We start from the raw sequence: 23632 nt of genomic DNA on the forward strand, positions 1-23632 counted from the left end.
ACGCAGTATCAGAATGAATTCACTTAATGTACTGAAAAGAAAAAAAAGTAAAACCACAATTTCTTAGATCTTGTGTCTTGCCTGCAGGCAGTGGCATTGTTTTGTAAGTTGAGGAATACTTTTATCTGCAAAATTAGACAAGAACATAGATGTTTCCTCTATTAATGTGATTTAGAAATATATTGGTTGATATTATTTAGACTGGTGAATTGTTTGATAAATTTTAGAAAAGGTCCCTATGTGTTATCTATAATGACTAATGGTAGTGTTTTATAAAAACCTTCTACAACCTAAATTCTGGAACAGTTGAAGCTGTCCAGTAAAATATTTTATTTTGCTTCAGAATAAAATATGGAAGGAAAAAATAAAAATATTTTATAAAAAAAAAAAAAAGCTTGTGTTGTAAACGATCAACTGTGCCCTGATTATTGATATTAAAAGGTTAATTTGCTGGATAGCTGGACAGATTCTGGTGGAAACTGCAAGACTGCATAAATTGATCGTTTCTTCATTGTTTACTTGCGCTCAGTGAGCCGTTTTCGGTCCTGGCCAATTGATGATCCAGATTTTCTTCTTTCTTCTTGGTCTGTGGTTGTTTCGGGGAATATTGGCGCTAACAAGCAGAACGTTGTTAAAATGGTTTGGTCCACCTCTGTAAAGAGTAGCGTGAAACCAAAGGTATGAATTTTTTTTGGAATTCTACTCCTAATCGAACCGAGTCCCCCCCTGACTATCCTGATGCGAATGTGCCATAAATTATCATCTTTCCTTCCCCATCCAGCATAAATACTTGAAACTGGAGTGTGTATTGTGAGATTAGAGTTTAGAAAACTTGCTACATAACCCTGGGCTTAATTTGTAATAGTTTGATGTTTTGGAAATTGTTTTCTTTGAATTTTTATTAGTTTTTGACTATCGTGGCGACTTGTGGTCACAGCACTGAGCTTGCTCTGTATCGGTCATACTGATCCAGTGAATTTCCTGCTCCGCCTTAAAGTGTTGTAAAAATATTCAGATTGTCCAGAAATTTCCCACCTTTGATTAGACTTGTTTTTATTTGACTTTTATTTTTGCAGTTTTTGTTAATGAGACATATGTGTTGGCATGTCTGTGCTGGGACCCTTTAAAGTTTGACTTAAAGTAGAATTTAACTAACATATAACTTCAATAATGAGTCAAAACATACTTTTTTTTGACTGCAAAGAAGTGCACCTTCAGAGCTGCTCTGCATTAGTTGCCATTGTTGAAGTGTACTGAATATTCAACAGTTCCCTCTTAAACAGGGTGTGTTTGAAAAGCGTTCTTGCTTGATTCGGGAATTGCAGTGCTCCACCAGTCAACATTTTAGAACTGCAAATAAAAAAAGAATACCCCCTGAAAACTAAACAGAATCCTAGTTACAGCATTCAGTTCCTATTTTCCTCTACACTAGGCTCAAAAGAGTTACTAGGAATATTCATATTCATATTCAGAAACATCGCTTATAGAGTTTAATGTGCATTAGGATTTTAATGTAATGCAGCACATTGGTCATCTGCAGTTGTTTCTGATGTGTCACATAAATAGAACTGACTTGACTAATGATTTTGTGGTTCAGAACAACAAGGTGATTAGCAGTTGGGGTAGGGGCCTGTGTTTGTGCCAAGAATGTAGTTCTGGGCTCCAGCTGTTAGAATATTATACATACCTCTACTATACATAATGTATAACTGCATAGAAATTCATTGAAGAGTGCACTTAATCACAACCATCTGAGAGAGGCAGTTTCAGCCACATAATCTGTGTTTAAAAACCACTAACTATTAGTCTGACTGGGAAATGGGATTCATGATTAAAACCATTTCAAACATTGTAGAACATGGAATTAGTCACTGAACGCACTTTGTTGGTCACAGTGTCACTGTCAGTGCAAAGTACTCCAAACCAGTATGAAATCCCTCTAAATACCATTTGGCACAAACAAATTTTACTTAGGTCAAGGTACTCGTGGTCAGTAAGGAAGCTATGGTTTCAGAAGAAAAAAAATTGAAATAGGTCACATTTGAGTTTAAATACATCCAGAGAAGCATCCTGGAATACTCTGAGTCTGTCTGACTGGACAAAGAGGGAAGAAGAAGTTCTGCCTTCACAGAGGATGTTGCAGAAAATGACTGCCCCCAATATAAGGGGTTATTATTGTATTACACTGTCAACAACTACCCACACATGAGCAGGAAATACAGGGTTCCTCTTCATTATCCCTCCTATAAATCTATTTAACCCTCAATATATCCTGCCTATTTAGCTGCCAAGGTATTATTTTGCTGTGGAACTTATATAATTATTTGTGATGTGCTTCTTATGATCGGGGTGTTTCCTTCAAGTTATTCTGTTTGCTACATAGTCTCTTGTAAAGTAGGAGCAGAGCATGTTGCAGTACCTTTTTAGGTTGACATTCTGAGATGCACCATCATGATGTTCAGTTCTCAATATGTTTTGTGAAACAGACTTACATGATGGATGGTTTGAAAGACACCCTTTTTTACAGTGGCTATCCTTTACATGGCTTTCAATCCAACTTGTCTTTGTTTTTAACTTCTCTGAAAACTGTTAACATGCTCAATCCTTAGCAGCAGTTTAATTTCCAGTGTAGCAGCAGTTTATTCTTGGTACTGCAGTTTATGTAGACATCCCCATGCTGGCAATTTATTGAATGTAAATCAGGCTGGCTTAGAGGCTGAGGCTGTAGGAGGGCTGCTAATATGCTAGCATCCCCCAGATTGTAGAGCTACTCTCCCTCTCCCTAAGCCTGATGTATTAGAAGCTAATTCTCTATTCCAATGTGGCACATTTTCCACACAGGCTGTTGTGGTGGGATCATTATGGTTGCTCATGTCAGTTTAATGCACATGTTTTAACTGAGTGAGATTTTATGTAATGTGTTTCGTTACAAATCTGTTGCATGGATGGAGAATAATCAGAGGGAATAGCTCTTGTTTTTCTCTGGAAATCTCAACACCTATGCATCTGTTATTTCTTCCTCATGCAGGTTTTTATAGATGAAGAGCAGTGTTTCTTTAAAGACATTAAGAAGGACATAGTTACACTTTTTATAAACTTCAGTTGTGTGACCTTTTATATTTTCATTTGTAGAACATTCTTGGAAGACTTTTTGGTTTGTAAAAGAAATAATAAAACATGAGACCCTCTGCATTTTGCCATCAACATCTCCTTAATATTCAGAGTGGAGACTTTGTGTATATATGAGAAAAATATTAGAATATATGCTATCTGAGCAAACCTGCTTCAGACACCAGTTTCTCAAAGCGTTTTCTAGTTCCACACAACCCACAGAACTCTACATATCGTTTCCTGTGAAGGAGGTGAACTTTATTTTCTCTGCTCCAAGTGTTTTTCTGAAATAGGTCAGCAGATGTTAGAAAGAAGGAAAAAAATGGAGAGAGAAGGAGGACGAGGAGGAAGAAGAAGAAAAACAGCCAAGGCAAACTGTTTGCTCTGCAGTGTGGGCTGAGAGGAGAGAGAGAGAGAAGAGTGGGAGGGACTGAAGCAAAGAGACCTCATCTCCTGTATATATTATGATGAGACTATGGTTGAAAATATAAGATTTCTTATTAGTGTTGGATCTGAATAATTTTCTCTTAGCTTCTGCCATAGGATCACATGTACAGACAGTTTTACAATGCCCCATTTCTTTAGCTTTTTTTGTCATTTATTAGATGTGTATGAAAATGACAAATGAGGGACACTTTTAGTTTCTGATGTGTCAAAAAGTCATACACCCACATAACCCTTTATCTCACAGCAGTCTCCTACAATTTTATCTTCCATTTTTGGGTAGCAATTTTTGTTTCACAGTGACAAAACCAGACATTCGTGGTGTTGTAGAAAAATGACGATGCAACAATGTACATAGATTGTTGACATTATCTTATTCATTAAAGACCTTGAACCATACTGAAAATCCAAACAGGTTTAACCTGTTGTGTGAAAGGAGCTGTGGACTGCAGAACAAAAGAAAAATCTGTTGATAGTTGTGTTTTGTGTTATATGTCAATCCTTTTTTTTATATAAACAACTCTGTCATCGCAAGCAAGATCCTGTCTCAGTGACTACTTTATTTAAAGTAGCAGACGCTAATCGTACTGTTCTTACACGTCTCTCCTCTGTGTTCTTAATATATGCTTATATTTACAGCGTGAAGGATTTACAGCCATCAGCGTAGTCGTATAGCAGCACAGCATGATAATATATATATATATATATAAATTGTAAAAATTCTAATTACAAGTACAGTTTTTAACATTGTAAAGAGCAACGCTACATTGGAACCGTTTAATCCTACTGCTTCACATAGTTATTTGTTGAGTTTTAACTCTGTTCTATGCTGCTTTGTCTCCTTACATATGTTGTACTTGTTTTTCCAGGCTCACACAACAGGGCGAACCAGTGTCCTGTTAATGAACATGGGTGCCTGGATCTCGATGTGTGCATCCATATGAGCAAACTGTGCGATGGAGTTCCTGATTGTTCTGATGGCTGGGATGAGGGGCCACACTGCAGAGGTAAAAAGAAAAAAAAACCAATCATACAGGAAATTTATCATACATGCAAAATGTCTGAATTCCACTTGGTAAAGACACCCCGACCAGATAGGATTGATGTTTTCTTTATCTCTCTCTTGATCTGTGTTGTGAATCAAAACCGACCCACTAGCTTTTGGGGTGAAGAAAACAGCAATCTCTTTATTTTCCTATCTCAGACTATAGTCTCTATCAAACAGTCTCCTCTATTTAGCCCTTTAATTAGTTGGCCTGCTCTGGCTACTGCAGTGGCCATTGAAATTTTCTTTCTGGCAAAAAAAGTCATTAATTTATCAATCAGCCATGAGGATGTTTCCCCAGTTCCTGCAAAAATAATGAGTATTTAACCCAGATGCAGCTGAGGGAGAATCCCATCAAATCTTCGAGTAATTATTAGAGACCACACAAGAATGAGAGATGAAAAACTCTGGGCCCGTAGCGTCGCTCTTTGTTGCCGCTGACAAAGGAGAGAAACGTCTGCTGCCTTCAGGGGATTGCCTCCATATGCAGCAAGGCAGGCCTCAGATGTAGCTGTCTGAAATTCTGCCCAGTTTATGGCTGCATCATCTCCAGTTTGGGACATGTGTGAGGGTTTTTTTTTCTTTTCTTTTAGGATTTTAGCTCTACACAACTCTATGTCTGCCTGCCTCTAATTTGCTATCCGTTGCTTGGAATAAGAAATCACTCAAATATTTATCACCTAAAGTCCTGAAACAAAGGTGGGTCCAGCACTTCATTCCCATGGAAAAGAGTTTTCTTATTGGACCTTTATTAAAAAATAAATCTATGTGTTATCTACATATCATAGAGCCTTTTGTTTGAAAATTAAAGTTTTGTGTTTTTTGTGATTAGAGGAGCTGGACGGCTGTTGGGCTGAAGAAGATTGTTTTCAAGTCTTGTCACACAGTGGTCATCGCCGCTTAACAATCCTTTTACGCAACCAACTAGTCACAACATGCACTGCCCGTCCATGAGGACACATGTCCAGCTGTTTTTTTTTTAATAAGGACAGTGGTCCACACACACTGGCACTTAAAAAACACACTTAAATGTTTCATGTTTCTGTCAGTGTCTGCTTGCACTGTCATGTGCACACAAAGATGCTCTCACACGCTGGCATTCTTACACATAAACCTAAACACACCCGTTACACCACTCACAAACACACCACCTCTGTGTCTAGTACCTTTGGCAATGCTGTTTGTGAGCCCACCTTGTTTTAGGGCAACGTTTCACAAGCATCCTTGTGTTTGCTTGTACAAACTGCTGGGCTGTGTAAGTATACCTGGCTGCTGATGTCTGAAAGCACACTCTGTCAGTGTGCTGAAGAAATTCTGCCAAAGTTGTTGACAAGAGTGGTTAGAAAGGGGTGCGTTGCATGGAAAGTCAAACAGGAATTTGATCAAGGTGAAATTAATTATCTGATTTTTCATAGTGTGTGACAAAGTTTGGGGTTAAGCAGCATGCTTTGTGTATAGGACATGTAGCAGTGGGTAACCATGTAGACTTCGGGGTGGTGTGATAGGTTTTTAGGTTGATGTCAGTGTAGCATACCCAACTCAGCCTAAATATACAAGCGTGTATTATAATGAGCAGTAATGAGCAGTAACAGCATAATAAATGTGGTCTTCATTGGCTGTTGCGAGTTGTCCCTAATTTTTTTTTTTTTTTTTTTTTGTCTCATTTGGGTGAAAGTTGAGTGTATTGATCTCCTCTTGGGAAACAAGATCTTAGATCTACCTCTCTGTGAAGAAAAATATATAAATATGACATGGCGAATGCTCCTAAGATCTATTTTCTTTTCAGTACAATCTTATTTACAATCTTATATTCGGCCAAAAAGTCTTTTTGATCTTGTTTTAAGATCATATACCCGGCAAGAGCAGAACACAGAACGTGTAAGATTATTTATGTTTGAAGAGTTTGTCTTTAATCCTTTACTTGGTTACTAAATCTGAAAATTGGTAATTTTACATGCATATTGAGTTAAATCATCTTACTGTGACAGTTTGAGATCATATTGTATCTTTCACATTCAATTTAGCTCTAAAAACTTGTTTCAAGACTACCCTGTACCAATTCACGCTGTAGCTGGAGAATAAGAATCTCCCATACGCTGTATAAGTCTGTGTGTGCAACCACCACATTATCAGCATTATTCACCTGTGGATCTTGACCTAAATTAGTTTATTGACCTGTTGTTACGAGAACTGTCTTGCACGATAAGACCTGTTTTATTGCCACTTTTTGTGCATTATTGTTTTAAGGACACTACAGTGTTGTGAACTATTTTTTACTTCTAAACTTAAAGAACATTTAAAAGCTGGAGTTTTAGGTTGTATGCGTGTTTGGGAATGTTCTGCGCTACTGTTTTTGTACTTTGCTACTTTATTTGTACATTTGTGTTTGAGTGCCTGTGAGTCTGGCTTCAGGCATCTGGGCAGCATGCTCCTGCCGTTGGTGACTAAGCTAGATTCTGTTTGTTCATTACTCAACCTGCTGCCGTGAGTGTGTGTGTGTGTGTGTTTGCAAATGGTTACTTTGCCCTCTTTGAAAATGAAGCCTGCAACCAATTAAAAAATACTTTGTGTTCACAGCTGTAATGTTGTGTTTTCCACAGTCACACACGACTCATTCTGTTCCCATAGTGCTTTTTTTTTTTTTTTTTTCTACCACCAACTACTTTAATGCATGTGACAGAACTTGCCATTAAACTCTATATGCAGAATTAAGCTACTGAATGGTCTGAAATAATGTCCAAGATTAAATTTAGATTGGAACTCTTCACAGCTTAAAGAGTAGGGTATCCTCAAAGTTTTAGCTCAGTTTGAATTGTTCATACTGGGAAATGCAGTGTCCGAATGCAAATGAATTATGTGAAAGGTTCTTACAAAATACAGAGAAGTGTTTGCTGCAGGCACAAACTGAAAGCTGACTTAGAAATAATCGGCTCTGAGTGGCAATGCAAGCTAGCTCAATATGTATTTTAGTTATTTGAAAAATACAGAGTTGAATTGGAAATGAGGTCATTTGATGGCACTTTAAAGAGAAAGGGAAGACTTCTATCAGCTGCATGAAGAGCATGAAGACATGTATAAACTTGTTTCCAAACAGTGAGAGCACAAAGACAGGAATGTCCTGCAAAATGTCCTACTTTTCACTTGCTGAAAAATTCTGTTTTTATAAATGTAGTATTACGATGAATTGTTGCTTCTATTATAGTTAAAGGATTTAGGAACAGTAAGATTTTTTTATTTTATGTAGAAAACTGACTATGTTTTGGTCCAAGGTTTGTTCTTCTACTTATTCTAATCCCATTTCCTGGTTTGTTGTGTATAAGTTATTTGTTCTGCCATTCCAGTGGCCCTTTTTCTGTATAAATGTGGAGACGTCATCATAGGGTGGGCCTAGTTCCAGACAGTCAGATTACACTGTGCTGTCTTATTGCAGCCTCAGAAGGATACAGCTCTAACTTGTCTAACTTGCCATCATTCATTACTGTACATGCTTTACTCTTCTTTGAGCCTTTGATGCCTGTTGAAGTGTGTTTGAGACATGGTCATAATATATTTAATGGCCCTTTTAACAAATGGCTTTCAAACCTTTGCCACCTGTTTTGTACTTTTTAAGAGTGAAATACATGTGAAATTGAGGGTTGCCATCCTTGTAGTGATGGGATCAATGGCTTTTGTGGGGTTGTTCAGTACTGGAGGCCTCCAGTGAGTCTGTGATTTGTTTGCTTTGTTCATTAACCCCTGGCCAAATGTCTGACGCGATGCTGTTGCTTTTGTTTGCTTAAAGCTGGAACTTTCAAACCTTATATCCATGTCTTTCATGCATTTCTTTCAACCTCTGTTTGCCTTGTCTACCTCTTTTCTTATTTAGTTTTAACACATTTGCCTGTTTTATTTTTTCTACTTCTAAAAGTTTCTTCCATGACTTCTTTCCACTTCAGCATTTTTCCTTGCTATTACCCTGCAATACTCTGAGGCTAGACCAAGCACAAAGTTTTCCAGATTCTCTTCCAACAATCTAGTTTGATTCTCACCAAGGAAACATATTTTATTCCTTGAAAAGCATATAAATGAATCAAAACTTGTCAATAGGTAATACATCCCGTCTGTTACCATCCAGATGCATTTTTTAAAAATACATTTTGATATTATCCTTCCACATAATGGACATGAGACAAATGCCTTTTCCAACCTCAACCAAAATGTGAGGATGAAACCAGAATGAATTTTAAGAGCAAAAAAAAAAAATAGTGGCATTTTTATTTTTAGTTAGCAGATTTTACAAACATTAAATAATGGTTATCTTTTAATATTTAGTTAGCTTTTATATTTGTAGATATCACCCACCCATAGAGAGACATTGAGGTACAAAATAGAGCACAATGACCTTGGACAGAGGTACACTTTGTGAGTATTTTAGCTCTCTAGTTGCTGTGGTCTCTCACAGTGTGAGTCTTGGTGAATGGATTTGATATGGGCCACAGTGTGAGCTGGGGGACTCTTCCTTTCAGTGGGGCCACAACAAAAGAGTCATTATGGCCTAGAGTGCCACAGGCTTTATATAATAAGAACCCTTCACTAGTCCAGTGTCTTCTCTTCACAGGCTTACCACCACTACCTACTGTATATGCGTGTCTATGACCGATTACCCTTTTTTTTTATTTCACTGGATATCGGGGTGAATGTTATTCAGGATGTAGCCTCTCTTCCATTGCTACTTGTTGAGTTTTGTTTTGTGCTATACACGGTAAATGATTAAATTGGTGTTTCTCAACATGTTTAATCTGACCTGAAGTTTTTATGTGTTTAGATTTGTTCAGCCTTGTAACTTTGACCCCTACTTTGCTTGTTTTTTTATTTAACATGGCTTTCTGATGTGTACTCGGATAATTCTCCTGCAGTGGAAAAATTCTCAATTTAATTTAATCAAAACCTTTTAACAATTGCATCTCTGAACAATCAGGATGTCAAAAAGTAACAGAAGTATTTTCTTTTACAAACTTATTTTGTTTTATGACTGATCTTTATATAAAAACAAAAATTAAAGTGTAGATCAACACATTTATCTCTGAAAGTAATTAATATTTAAAAATCTATGCACATTAATGATTCACCATTTTTCTTAATTCTCATCAATACTCTGGACTTATGTGGTGACCTGATCTAATATCTGCCCCTCTTAAGTTTGGAAGAACTATAAAAATCAGTTCATTTCAAATAGTTGGTTTCTATTATGGATAACTATTATTCTATATCTATTATGGATACAGGTGTGTACACATTTTACTGAACCCCTGGGTAGAACCCAGGCAGAGAGTTTGTTTTATGTTCGCACATGCAAGAAAGAGTTTGTTTCTGATTTCGCAGGGTGTCTAATTCCTCTGAAGCATTCTTTCATAGTGTCAAATGAGTACTCTGATGGTCATTTCATTGTATAAATATTTTTATTAACCAACTCAGGAAAGGCATAAAGATGGGATCCGTAAGTTTACACATTTATAACAAACCCAGAGATTACACATATGAAATGGGCTCTTGCTACAGAAATCACACTTATTGTTGATATTATTACCACACGTATTTGGATGTATCCTGAATATTGAAAATAGGAAATGGTATCAGCATGCACACTTGCTCACCATGAATTCTCAAGACAGCCCTACTCCATAAACACTGTCAGTCAGTTATTATTTGCACCTTATATCAGGGAGTGAATTCTGCACAGTCTGATGCACACATGTGCATTCTCACAATGCAGCCTCACTGGATGCTGTCTTGAAAATTTCAAGGCTGTCGAGCATGTGTGAAAACTACTAGCCCCAATGCATACCCATGCATGCACATGCGCGCCCTTTGGAGGCCATGGTGAGGATATGTGGATTCCCGTCTCCTGGGCCTCTAAAGTGTATACATTCAAATCACCCTTTCTTGCAAATGTAGTGATGGATGCATGTGTCCACACGTATGACCCCCCCCCCATCCCGCAAATCACTCTCATAGGATTGGATATAAAAATATGGTTCTGTAAAGACTGTAGTGGGATCAGCCACATTCTCCATGTTACTGTTCATTTATTTGCAGAGTTTAACTTTTGTTTTTATGTTTTTCTTGTGGTCAGAAAAAGCACCAGACTGTGCCTCCCATGGGTGCCAGTACCATTGTGCAGTGACTCACGATGGACCTCGTTGCTATTGTAGACATGGTTACGAGGTTGCTGCAGATGGAAAAACATGTAAAGGTAGGTGGTAAATTGGCAAATACATTTGGGTTTAGCTAACCTGAAACTAGATTTGTTTGACTCTATATTGTTTGTAGGAACATTCAAAGAAGATTAGGATGTTTTTAAGATCATTTGCTTGTCTCTGAGTAAAGTTTTAATGTAATTGCTAAGGTTTGGTATCTTGCTGTTTGTTAACTAATAATGAAAAATGTGAGTATACATAGTGTATATTGTATTATCTTAATGTATTTCATCATCATTCATAATTTTATTATTAATGGACTTTTTTATGATTTGTCTGATAGATTTCAATGAGTGCGGTGTGTATGGAACTTGCAGTCAGACATGCACAAACACTGATGGAAGCTACACCTGCAGCTGTGTAGAGGGCTACCTGCTGCAACCAGACAATCGCTCCTGCAAAGCCAAAAATGGTGAGCAAAGATGCACTAAAAAAGGCAACAGAAACCAGTGATTACAGTTTATACGAGACCAACTAAAGATTAGAGTTGATACCCTGCTTTGCTTATGTAAGATGGTAACATTAGCATGTTGTTGCATTTGTTTAGCAATCTTTGACTGATTTGCTTCTCCTATTCACACCATTTCTTCTTCATTTCTCTCATATCCTTCTCCCCAATTTGACTCTGGTTACCTTAACCAGAACCAGTGGATCGTCTACCTGTTCTCTTGATTGCTAACCTCCATGATATCCGATGCACCTCCCTGAGTGGGTCCACATCACGGCTCCCCTCTATCCCCACCAAGCAGACAATGGCTATGGACTTTATCTATGCTGAAGAGACTGTTTGCTGGATTGATGTAGGCGAAACTCCTGCTGCCACCCAGCTAAAGTGTGCCAGCATCCAAGACTTGAAGACAGTCAGTAACATCCGCACCATTAACATCACTCTCAGTTTGCACCGTGAGTATTGATTTCATTGACTAAATTAAAGAAATGTTTAACTATAATTGAAAGCAACATTTTTTCTATAACTAACTTTTATCTAACACAGTATTACAAAATATTGTTCTACAAAGAGCACATGCTGTTTATGCTGTAGACTGCTAGTGACAGAGACTGTCAACTTACCATGTTTTAAAATTTGCACATTCATAGAGAACAAATGAAACAGAACAGCATTATCTGACAAGGCTTTGCATACCAGCTTTATTTTCAGTAGTCTTGTCTTTGAAGAGCAGCGATGCCCTGACTCGCCACTAAATCACTCCATTGTAGCAGTGTAACTGATTTACAATAATGAGATTCATAAAGTCTGCCAGCATGCCGTCATCCATTAGTTTGCATGTTCCTAGCAGACAAACGGTAACCTACTTTAACTTGATTTATATCCAGGGCTCTCAAAGCGAATAGTACAACCACCCAGTGTGACTTTTTGCAGTGTCAACAAACTGAAAATATTAAACCTATGTTAAAGTATAAAACCTGAGTGGTTGTATGAGCTACACTAGTTAATGGGCTGGTGAGTAGAAATGTCACAGATTAAAATCAAAACAAAACTTTAAAGTCAACATAGTGTAAATACCTGCCTGTAAATAAAGCTGTTGAATCTAATGTTGCAGTCAGTAAAAAGTGTGGAATGTTGTTTGGTAACTACAGTCAAAATACTCAGTGTTGTTTATTGTGCTTACTTTTTTTCTCTTTTTGTGTCAGCTTAATTTAGCTTAATGTTACCTTTAACATATTATAAAAAAAAAATCAGCAATTACTAAGTTGCAAAAAACCTCATGATTAATAAAATGTTTGAAGGAAAGCTTAAAGGGGCCAAAAACATTTCACCGCATGGTTTGCTGTTGTGCACTGCCTGCAGACCAAAACAAAGTGTCATGAGCCACACCTTCCTCTACTTCTTCCCTCATCCCCAACTCACCTCGTCTGCAAACAAGTGTGCAAAGTGCAAACACACAATATGACCATTTTGTGGAACATGTCGAACTAACTTTCTGTTTTTACTTACTGTCTAGTAGAAGAGCTAGTTCCAAGTCAAATTGGCTGATGTTAAACCGGGTTATGTCTGTTTCTTTATCTAACAACTCCTTCATTTAGAGGTCATGTTGAATCCTGAGTTCTGTACAACAAAGCTGGATTTTCTCTTGTCCAGGTAACTGTAGGGTTAACCCTAGGTTTTTTGTACTACTTAGCTGGTTCACTTATTATTGGGATAAATCACCATGGTAACTTACACTGAATGGCTATCCCCTGGGTTCTATTACTGAGTTGATAACCAGCAAACGTTATCCAGATCCTGAATGTCTAGGTAAGTCAATCCATGTAACAGAGAGATATTCGGGGTATGTTAATCAGACTTTGTTTTACAGGCCTCTGGTAGTGTTCAGGTGAACGTTTCATTCCGCTCTCCACCATTTGGCTTCAAAAATATAAGCTGGCATTGCTTGCTTGCTCCAGCCTTTTAAAGAAAAGGGAAGGCTGAGGGCGCTTCTCATGAATTTGGTGTGTGAGGGCTTTTAAATTTTGTTTTTAACATGCATAATTTGTTTTTTCATTATCTACAGCACTTTGCGTTGCTTTGTGCATAAGAAGTGCTTTATGAATAAAATTTGATTTGATGAATGTACATGAACACGTGGCTGGACCAGCTGGTAAACGCAGGGCGGGAGATCAACACAGAGACAGTGTGTGACGTCACCTCTAGTTATTCTCATAGCCATTTTATTAATTCCTTCAGTCTAGAAATTTATTTCCGCTTATTGCCCCTTTATGGTAATAGAAAAGAATAGAATAGACTTTGTCATTGCACAAAATGTTACAATGAAATTGGTTCAGAATTCCCTCCCCCATGGTGCAATCATTTAAACAATAAATAAAAAAAAAATATACAACAAGCTAAAAACATTCTAGAAAGTTGCTAAAAACAGTCTCTCACCCACACATCATCCCTGTATTAAAGGTTAATGCAAGTTTCTGTACGATTTCTTTTCAATAAATAGTGATTTATGCTGGCAGGTTGATGTAAGTTGGCATGGGATGAGCCACCTCGTTATCTTCCCAGTCTCCATGTCCTTGGCTTCTGGCACTTCATGTTGTCTTTTCCCAGGAAAGTCCTTTCTGCATTTATAAATCTTCCCATGTTCAGTACATTTTGTGCTAGAAGGTAGTGGAGAGATAACACATTTGTGCATTAATAGTGTCAAATGAAACATCTGGGCTGTGGAGGTAGTGTCATAACACGGCAGTTGTCGTTGGTAATACGCAAACACACTCAGACACAGGCCAGCATACACAGTATGTTGCCTTAATTATAGAGAATTAGTCACATAATACTGACATGATTTATCTTTGATTACAATCCAGACAAGCTTTGTGTTTATCGTCCTGGCTTGCAGATCTGTTACTCTAAGAATGAAGGCAGAAATGTAGACAAAACATAAAAAAGTAAGGGTGTGGGTTTGTGCACGTGTATGCGCACATGGCATGCTTTCCCTGGAGAATTAGCTCCAGGCTTGGAACATCAGACGTGTGAACAAACAGTGGAGAAGCCGGTTATGAAGTGTATACCCTCCTTTACATGATCAGGAGTTCCTCAACTGATATCCGTTTCAAATGAGGGTTGTGTAACAGCTGTCACTCCTGACAGATGGGGAATCTTAAAGACCCCCACTGTCCTTAAACTGGATCTTTACAGTTGATTGATAGACCCTTCCGCTTATTGTGTTATGTTACTGTAGTGAATCTTTTGTTCACTAACTCTTTCTTTCATGAAAAGTTTTTCCATAGAATTAAATTACAGATGTGTTTCAAAGGAATCATCATGACAGAACACTGTTAATTAAAATGGGCAAGGGGCGTCTGTACAGCTAAAAACCTGGCAATAGCGTTGTCTGTTACAATATTAAAATAGGTGGCAAAAGTCCTACCTAAGTTCACACGATTTAAAAGTTTTCATTAAAACCAGTTGGTAAACTTGGCCAAAAGCTTTTTTTTTGCACGTCTCACATTAGTTGGGGCTGTAAATGTGTACCCTGGCCTTTTTCTGCCTTCCATCCCCAGTTACTTCAACCTCCTGAGATGTAAATCATAAATGTGGCATTTAAAGCTGTCTTTGCACTCATCCCACCAGTGATAACACTGCACCTAAATATAAATATAAAAGCATATTAGTTGCATTAGGAACACATTTTATTTTCTAGGATACAACGGGGTCGGTTTGGGGTGACGGATGGAAGCAAGAAGAGCTTCAATAGAAAAATTTCAGCAAAGTTAGGGGAGTGATAAAAATGAGAGGGAGAAAGAAAATGTAGTGATTTGTTTTACTGTAGGGGTGTGTGTGTCTGTGAGTGGTCATGCAGATGGTATTTACATTCCTCTATTGAGTTATGTCAGCCTGAATAGTCTCGAGATTCCTCCCGCTGTCTCAGGTCCTGTTCTAACTCACACACTACTCACACACACTAACCCAAACAGCTTTGACTGCTGTATCCATTATTTAATAACGTATTGCCTTTGGTGAATCAGGTCTTGACCATTTTTTTAACCATATCTTTTGTAATGATAAAGTAATGCATAAAGTATGTTATGTTGTGATTACTTTATATTGAGCTAGAAGAGCATGGCTTTTGATTCATGAAAATTCCTGTGTCCTTCATGATTATCGCTTTTGCTTTTCCACTGCTTGATGGGAAACTTTCAACAAACTGTTTATTTCATTATGCCAACACTTTTTCTATATTTAAAACTAGGAGGGATCAGATGTACTTGTTAAAGTAAGCTCTACAGACCTGGTGTTAGGCGCAGGGTTTTAAGCAGGGTTTACACAAACATGGTGATTTATAGCTTCAGAGAATATGAGACAGCAAGGCAGATAAGTAGATGAGGGTTCCAGATGTGCTCTGCTCTGTTGGCATGTGATTCTCTGACTGAAAGGATAAAAGGGTAGCAGAGCTTACCCGTCCCATCCTCTGCACGGAACCTCGCAGCAGGGACCTGCACATCTCCTTGTATCTGTCTGTAGATTAAGTCTTCCTTGCTTTCTTTTCTTTGTCTCTTTCAGAATACATCAGTGCACAAGAAGTCTTTGTAAATATGCTTTCAAGTCTTTTAACATTTCCGCACAAAAATCACAATACTGTAGACTTTTTTCTTTTTTTTATCCCTGAATGTTTATATTAATATATAAATATATATATATGTATTTTTTTAAAGCAACCAAAAAAGAAGCCTTTCTGTATAATGCATAACTTCTTCCAGCTGTCACCTTCATCCAAGCTACTTAACTGTTTGAGCCAGGACTTAGATTGTGCCTTTGATTTCTTTTCTTTTTTTTTTTCCTTGTTTATTTTTTGCCATGGATAAGGTCATGTCACCGTACCTGTTCACATCTTTCCTCACCAGCTTAGACCTGCTTTCTTTTACCTTATGCATCAAGGAATTCACACATGGCATAAATTACTGAGTTACTGCCTCTTTATTATGTCCGACCATTATGGAGAATCATAAATGGCTAAACTCCTAAATTGTGCTGTTTGGAAGGCAAAAATGTTTCTGTGAAAAATAAATGATAGGATAATCTTGATACAGAGAGGATTAAAGAAGCTGGAAGATGACTTACATGTAAATACTTGCACTGACATGCAAATCGAGAAAATAACATTAAAAACAAATTCTGTGGCGTTCCTCCTGAGCCTGGGTACTGGTGAGTGAGCTATTTGAGGATAAACTGAAACTAAATATAAATTTTCCTCTTTTTGAAATTTCCCTCTGGGATAAATAAAGTATTTTAATTAAATAGGTTGTGGCCCATGATGAATGCATGTTCTTCTAGGGTGGAAAGTGTGTTTGTTGTTGGGTGGCGAGACCTCCTCAGTTTGTGAAACGTTTTCTCACAGTACTGTAAGCAGGTAGGTGTTACAGGCAGGAAGGGAAAAGGGGTTCTAAGGGTAGGGTGGTTAGATGAGAAGAAAGGGGTGGGTTCATTCGGTTTCCCAGCAAAGTTTCCATTTACCAGAAGCCTGTGTGTGAGAAGACGTCAACAGACTGGCTGGCTCTCTGGATAAGGGGGTCCACTAGGTTGTTGCACAATGCTGTAGTTACTGGTTGCACAACTTTCTCTCTGCTCTGTATTTACATCTAATGAGTTCCTTGTTGAGCCAGACTTCCAGCTGGACTGTTTTAGAGAGGTGGAGTTTTAGAGCTGGTACCAGTGGGAATATTACTATCCCTTCTTACTCCTCCTAATTCCACATTGAAACTTTTCCATTTTTAAAAATCCAAGTGTTAATGTTATGTTTAAGTGTCTGTCATGTTTCTAACTGTCCAGCTTGAAGGCACCAGAACATCATGTCCGACGCTTTCTGTTTTCTCCTTAATTGTTCCCATTGTGACTTCAAGCGTACTTATGTCCAACGTATCTCTTGTATTTTTAAAGCTCTGGATATCAGTAAGTGGTGTGGATGGTTTCTGAATTTGGCCCAGATGTGTCTGGGTTCTGTGGTGTAACTTTCAGCTGCATTGTGGGAGATTCCAGAGCAGGAATTTCTTTGTAAATGACAGATGATTCAGAGCAACCAGTTCTCTGCCAATGGCATTTTACCCTATTTGTGTATTATCACCATCAAGTAGATACAAGAACGGGTTGCTTTAGTAGTGTATTTATGAATAGTTAGTCTGGGTTATGTCTGTCGGTGTGTGTGCATACAGCGGTCTGCTTTTAAAGAACGTGCAATGGCAGCTGTTAAAACAACCCTCTCCTCCTATAAATGTCTCCATCTTCATATTTCTTCTTTGTAAAGTCACTCAGTGGAAATTAAAAATGTCTAGATCCTTGTGAGAGGTGTTGGATCACTATAGCTGTCGATCCCTAAAATGTCTGAATTGATATGTTTCTGTACCACCATAGAAAAGCCTGTTTTGTGCTGGTTAACAGCTGCAGTGTGATAGACTGGTAGCAAATAAAGTAAAGATATGACTTTTTTTCTTGTTTGTTTATAAAGCTTGTATAGACTCATAGAAGGATTTGGTGAGTTGTTAAAAAAAAAAAGCTGATGTATGCAAGGGGTTTCAAAACGAATAAATCCCATGTCAGCTGAATGAGAGATTTTGAAAAAAGCTGACGGACTTATCAAGATATTTGGATACGTGTTTTTCATTGAATCAGTCGCCCTTCTCGATGTTGCTCTGTATTCCAAGTGTAGCCTCATTATTTATATGTGTTAAATTCTAACGTTTGTCTTTTCATCATTAAGAAAACTAATCAATCAATTTTAATTTAAGTTTTTGCAGAAGTAGAGCATGGGTGACTAATCTCTGCTGTGTCATTCCAATAGCCCCTTACGTGATAGTAAATCTTGACAGCTGACAGGGTCAGTTAAAGTATTCTTCAGTATTTTTAAGTAAGTAAGTCATGCATCCTATATGTAAAAAATCATTCAGAGGCAATGTTTCAAGTCTCCCTGAAGGGACTTTCTTTGTAACTGTTCAAGTCCAATATCAAAAGTTCATTTTACCAGTGCAGGTTTCGCCTTGCACTCTTACAGTAACTTTATATGTTTAATTTCCTTCCCCATGCGCTGCCTTCATCAAACACAAGTAAAGTGCTGGTCATAGACAACCTGAAAGCTTATAGAATTACATTATTTCAATGTTCTCATTTTGTGTGTGTGTAATGGAGTCAGTAATTTTAAGTGAATATCAAAAAATATATATATATTATTTATGGTTCTGTTTTTTGCTAACTTTTTTCTCTCCTCTGCATCTGTCAGATGTTGAGCAGATGGCTATAGACTGGCTCACGGGAAACTTCTACTTCGTTGATGATGTGGATGACCGGGTTTTTGTCTGCAACAAGAATGGCCAGACTTGTGTGACCCTGTTGGACCAAGAGCTGTACAACCCTAAAGGCATTGCCTTGGACCCAACTATGGGGTTTGTATTTCATTCCAGCCTTGTTCTAACCTAGTGTTACCCTCAGTTCTGTCTAAATAAAGGTTGAGAGGAAAGTACTGTCTTATGATCAGACAAGATGCTGACCAAGCACTAAAATTAGGTTCCTGATGCTGACAAGATGACCCCTGATGCAGTTCCTTTTTTTCTTTTAAAAGTATCAGTTCTCTTTTTTTTTGTGGAAATAATTTGAATTAAGTATGACTAACAAATGTGAGGTCAAAATAAATTGGCACTTTAAGTCAAAGCATTTCTGCTTTTTGTGTAAAATCCTGTTTCTGTAATCCCACATTCATCTTCCTCTTCCCATCCTCCCCCTCCTGCTCTTCTGCTACAGTAAAGTGTTCTTCACTGACTACGGGTCTACGCCAAGGGTGGAACGCTGTGACATGGATGGTCAGAATCGGACAAAGCTTGTAGATAGTAAGATTGTCTTCCCTCATGGTATCACTCTGGACCTGGTTAGCCGACTGGTGTACTGGGCTGACGCCTACCTGGACTACATCGAAGTGGTCGACTATGAGGGGAAAAACCGACACACCATCATCCAGGGTCTGCTGGTGAGGCTTTAGGGATGGTTGGATGAGTGTACGACAAAACATACCAACTAAACCAAACACAGACAGGTGCTGTCATTATAATACTAATCAATGCGGAACTTAACTGCGCGGCAGTTGCTCAGTCCTTGTGCACTAATCTTCCCATCAATAACACAAAACATCTGTTTTCCAATGTATGTCATCTCTGATCATCATGTTTAGAAGCAGGACTGTTTTCCTGTTGTCACGTGTATATCTCAGCACAGAGAGTGTGCCTCTCCAGGGATAAGGCCTTTTTAGTGCCATGATTGATATTACTTAAAGAGCGTGTTATTTTCCTTGCTAGTGCCTCTCTAAACGTATTAGTCTGGCCCTAGCAATGCTTGGCTTTAACTTATAGTGGAGTAATAATCTTAATGAAATCAGGAATGTGGTGGGAGGATGGTTGTGTTTGTGTGTAAGAGAGTCAAGGACGTAATGTGAAACCAACCCATACCTCTTTAGGCAAAGGAAGCTGACTGTAAAGGAGAACAGCACAGAATTGACCCTTATGAAAGTAAAACCTCCCTCTCTGTTTGAAAGCAGTTGGGAGTACAGTGATTATGCAGCCTTGTGCCAAGTTACTCAGTGTCTCTTTATCTTTGTGCTTGCCTGTCTTTCAGTGATTCCTTCACATTTGTAAAGCCATTATCTGTCTTGTACTGATATTGTTTTTTTAAAATATGCAGGACTTGTCAGGCAGTGTTCAAGATAAAAATATACAAACTATTATTCATGCACTACAAGCTGTTTTGCTTTGGGTGTCAGTTTTTTAACTCTCCTATGAGGCAACATTAAAATTTTTCTATTTTTTGTCTTATTTAATGTGTTCCAGATTGAGCACCTATATGGTCTTACTGTATTTGAGAATTATCTTTATGCTACAAACTCTGATGAAGGCAACCTCAACCCCAAAACCAGTGTGATTCGAGTGAACCGTTTCAACAGCTCCGACTTCCAGGTGGTGACTCGTTTAGACCGGGGAGCTGCACTGCATGTGTATCACCAGCGACGGCAGCCTCAAGGTAAGCAGCTTGTCTTATAGCTTATCTGTCAGCTTACCCTCTGATCCCTGTCTGCAACTAACAGCTTCTACAGGTCCGTCAATTTACACGTATGTTTACATAACTGCTGCTTATGTGCTTTCTCTCGCCTGCTCAGTGCGCAGCCATGCATGTGCCTTGGATCAGTTTGGGAAGGCCGGAGGTTGCTCTGACATTTGTCTACTAAGCAATAGTCACAAAACCCGTACCTGTCGTTGTCGCTCTGGATTCAGCCTCGGCAGTGATGGCAAGTCTTGCAAGAGTGAGTAAAAGTGAAATGTTTATTTGATATTGAACAGTGATGCAAACATTGGCAGATGTAAGGGGGATTCATAGCATGTCTTCCTTATCTTTTTGTCTTTGCAGAACCAGACCATGAGTTGTTCTTGGTGTATGGTAAGGGCCGTCCTGGAATCATCAGGGGAATGGATATGAATGCTAGGGTCCCTGATGAGTACATGATTCCTATTGAGAACCTGATGAACCCCCGAGCTTTGGATTTCCATGCCGCCAGTGAATTCATCTACTTTGCTGATGCCACCAGCTACATTATTGGCCGACAGAAGATAGATGGCACAGAGAGAGACACCATTCTAAAGCATGGTGAGGAGGGAAATAATAGCTTTGCACAGGATTGTGTAAACTATTTCTACATTGTAACGCTGTAAATTCATTCTTCTACATTTTAGGAGGATAAACATTCCCCTAAGTTTATGCTTTAAATGTATTCTGTTGATATTCAACCTTGATTTGCCAACTAATTGTTTTGTTTTTTTTTTCTTTTTTTTCTTTTTCACACTGTTTTTTTTTGCTCATCCCAGGTATTCACACAGTAGAGGGGATAGCTGTAGACTGGATGGGAGGTAATCTGTACTGGACAGATGATGGGCCTAAGAAGACTATCAGCGTTGCCAGGCTGGAAAAAGCTTCACAGACCCGCAAGACTCTAATTGAGGGAAAGATGAGCCACCCTCGTGCTATTGTTGTGGACCCACAGCATGGGTAAGAAACTGGAGGATAATGATTTCTTTTCTCATAACATGTTTCATGTATGATGTTCGGGTGCAGTACTATTCAGTAGTAGAAGAGGAGTGTTTGAGATTTCAGCTGTAGGGACTGCTGGCACTGTGTGGGACGAGGTCATTTTCAAGCTGTTTTTGAATGTTCTTCCTTTGCTTCATTGTGAGATGTTCCATCCAAGAATATCAAAGCTACATGTGTGGCATTTGCAGCTCTAACTGGAATGTTTTATCTCACATCCCTTTTGAATGTGATGACACCTCTTGTCCTTTCCCAGATGGATGTACTGGACTGACTGGGAGGAGGATCCCACAGAGAGCAACAGAGGAAAGATCAAAAAAGCTTGGATGGACGGTTCACATCACCAAGTCTTCCTGACCAGCAAAACAGTACTATGGCCCAATGGCTTGAGCCTGGACATTCCTCAGGGCATCTTGTACTGGGTGGATGCTTATTACGATCGAATTGAGATGGTTTATCTCAACACCACAGAGCGGAAGGTTGGTGATGAGATGAAAGTCCACAAAACATCAGAAGGCACATTTTACACCCAAACCAAAAACAAAAATGTTTTTAAAATTCAAGAAACCTTAAAGAAAATGAAGGGAGAAAAACACAGCAGGGAAAAACAAAATGGAAAACACAATAGATACAACTACAGACTTTATTGCAACACATACCTATGACTTTTATTTTATTTTATTTTATTTATTTATTTTTTGAGTTTTCTGAACTGTTTTATTTGCAAAGCATTGTTATTTTGTTTTGATCAGTAATGTATTTTGCACCTCAGGGCTGTCATAAAAAATTGCTTATTTTTTACTTCATTTGGAAATGTGACTCATCTCATTTTCACAGGTTGTTTATGAAGGCCAGGAGCTTAACCATGCCTTTGGTTTATGCCATTACAAACAATTTCTCTTTTGGAATGAGTACCGGGGTGGCAGCATTTTCAAACTGGACCAGGTCACTAAGACTGTCACTTTACTCCGCAATGAGAGACCACCAATATTTGAGATTAGAGTGTATGATGCACACCAGCAGCAGGGTATGTTCGCATTTCACTTATTACTTTTTCTTTCATTGCATACTGATGAGCATGATCTGGTGATAATTTTCTACCGTTTTGTTCAGGCTCCAATGCATGTCGAATAAACAATGGTGGCTGTAGCAGTCTGTGCCTTGCTATTCCTAACGGCAGATCCTGTGGATGTGCTGATGACCAAATCCTCAATGATGATAATGCCACTTGCAAAGGTACATAGCCGCTTTACAAGATGAGAAATGTCACTTCAGATCAGTGTGTAGGCCTGTGGAAAATGAATTACTCAGCAGAAGTTGAGTTCAAGAATTCTTGGCTATACTTTCAATTTACAAGCTAAACTAAATCCTCTATTTTCCAAAAATGGGGCGCAGTTTTGATGAAGTTCCAAAAATATTTGTGGAATTTTAGTTAAGATGAAGAACTTTGTTTTTAGGTGCTCAATTCATGTCTTAATCATCCATCTGTTTCCACTCCCAACTAAAGCCAATCCCTCCTACGTTCCCCCGCCCAAGTGCCAGCCTGGGGAGTTTGCCTGCAAGAACAGCCGCTGCATTCAAGAACGCTGGAAATGTGATGGGGACAATGATTGTCTGGACAACAGCGATGAGGACCTTGAGCTTTGCCGTAAGTGTGCCACGTCATTGTCATGGTTACACAGCAACACACATAAACAAAATTCTGTTTTAAAGGTCTTTGCTAACACATACTGACATAGTGCTAATTTAAGTTTCCAAGCTTTGTCTCTTTCCATACAGCATGTGTTATTTAGGCAGCCAGTTTTGTCCTCATGAAGCGATACCTGGAAGCATAGGCTCATTTTTTCTTTAGATCTTATTTTTATACCTAATTTACACTGGCATATTTTTGGGGGTTACAAAGGTTATTACCAGACTGGATAGAATATTGCAGACAGCATTAGTAAAGCTGTGTGCTGTATGAATAAAAACTGCAACCTAAATATATCTTTAGGTTTGGATGTATTTATTTCTGCGTGTTCCTCCAGATCAGCACACCTGCCCAGCTGATCGATTCAAATGCAAGAACAATCGCTGTATCCCTCTGCGATGGCTGTGTGATGGTGACAATGACTGTGGCAATGATGAGGATGAATCCAACACCACCTGCTCTGGTATATACAAGTTTTATCAGTGTTTGGCCTCTGTAAGGTTTTTTTTATCAGTCTCTGAGAGCTCTTGAATATTGAGTCATGGATA

General features: G+C 38.4%; 1 protein-coding gene across 2 annotated transcripts in view; it reads left to right on the forward strand.

Moving 5' to 3' along the window:
- LOC121651306 (low-density lipoprotein receptor-related protein 1-like) overlaps positions 1–23632 on the forward strand; it is an 81895-nt gene that overhangs the window by 20053 nt on the left and 38210 nt on the right. For both annotated transcript variants that reach the window (XM_042003396.1, XM_042003395.1), the window contains 15 exons: positions 4425–4562; positions 10713–10832; positions 11120–11248; positions 11479–11739; positions 18552–18714; positions 19070–19292; positions 20146–20335; positions 20472–20615; positions 20720–20956; positions 21175–21355; positions 21651–21873; positions 22232–22421; positions 22508–22630; positions 22902–23042; positions 23422–23547. In XM_042003396.1, the coding sequence (XP_041859330.1) occupies positions 4425–4562; positions 10713–10832; positions 11120–11248; positions 11479–11739; positions 18552–18714; positions 19070–19292; positions 20146–20335; positions 20472–20615; positions 20720–20956; positions 21175–21355; positions 21651–21873; positions 22232–22421; positions 22508–22630; positions 22902–23042; positions 23422–23547 (2589 nt within the window). The remainder of the gene's footprint in view (positions 1–4424; positions 4563–10712; positions 10833–11119; positions 11249–11478; positions 11740–18551; positions 18715–19069; positions 19293–20145; positions 20336–20471; positions 20616–20719; positions 20957–21174; positions 21356–21650; positions 21874–22231; positions 22422–22507; positions 22631–22901; positions 23043–23421; positions 23548–23632) is intronic.

This window comes from Melanotaenia boesemani, chromosome 13, assembly GCF_017639745.1.
Source record: "Melanotaenia boesemani isolate fMelBoe1 chromosome 13, fMelBoe1.pri, whole genome shotgun sequence".
Taxonomy (NCBI): Eukaryota; Metazoa; Chordata; class Actinopteri; order Atheriniformes; family Melanotaeniidae; genus Melanotaenia; species Melanotaenia boesemani.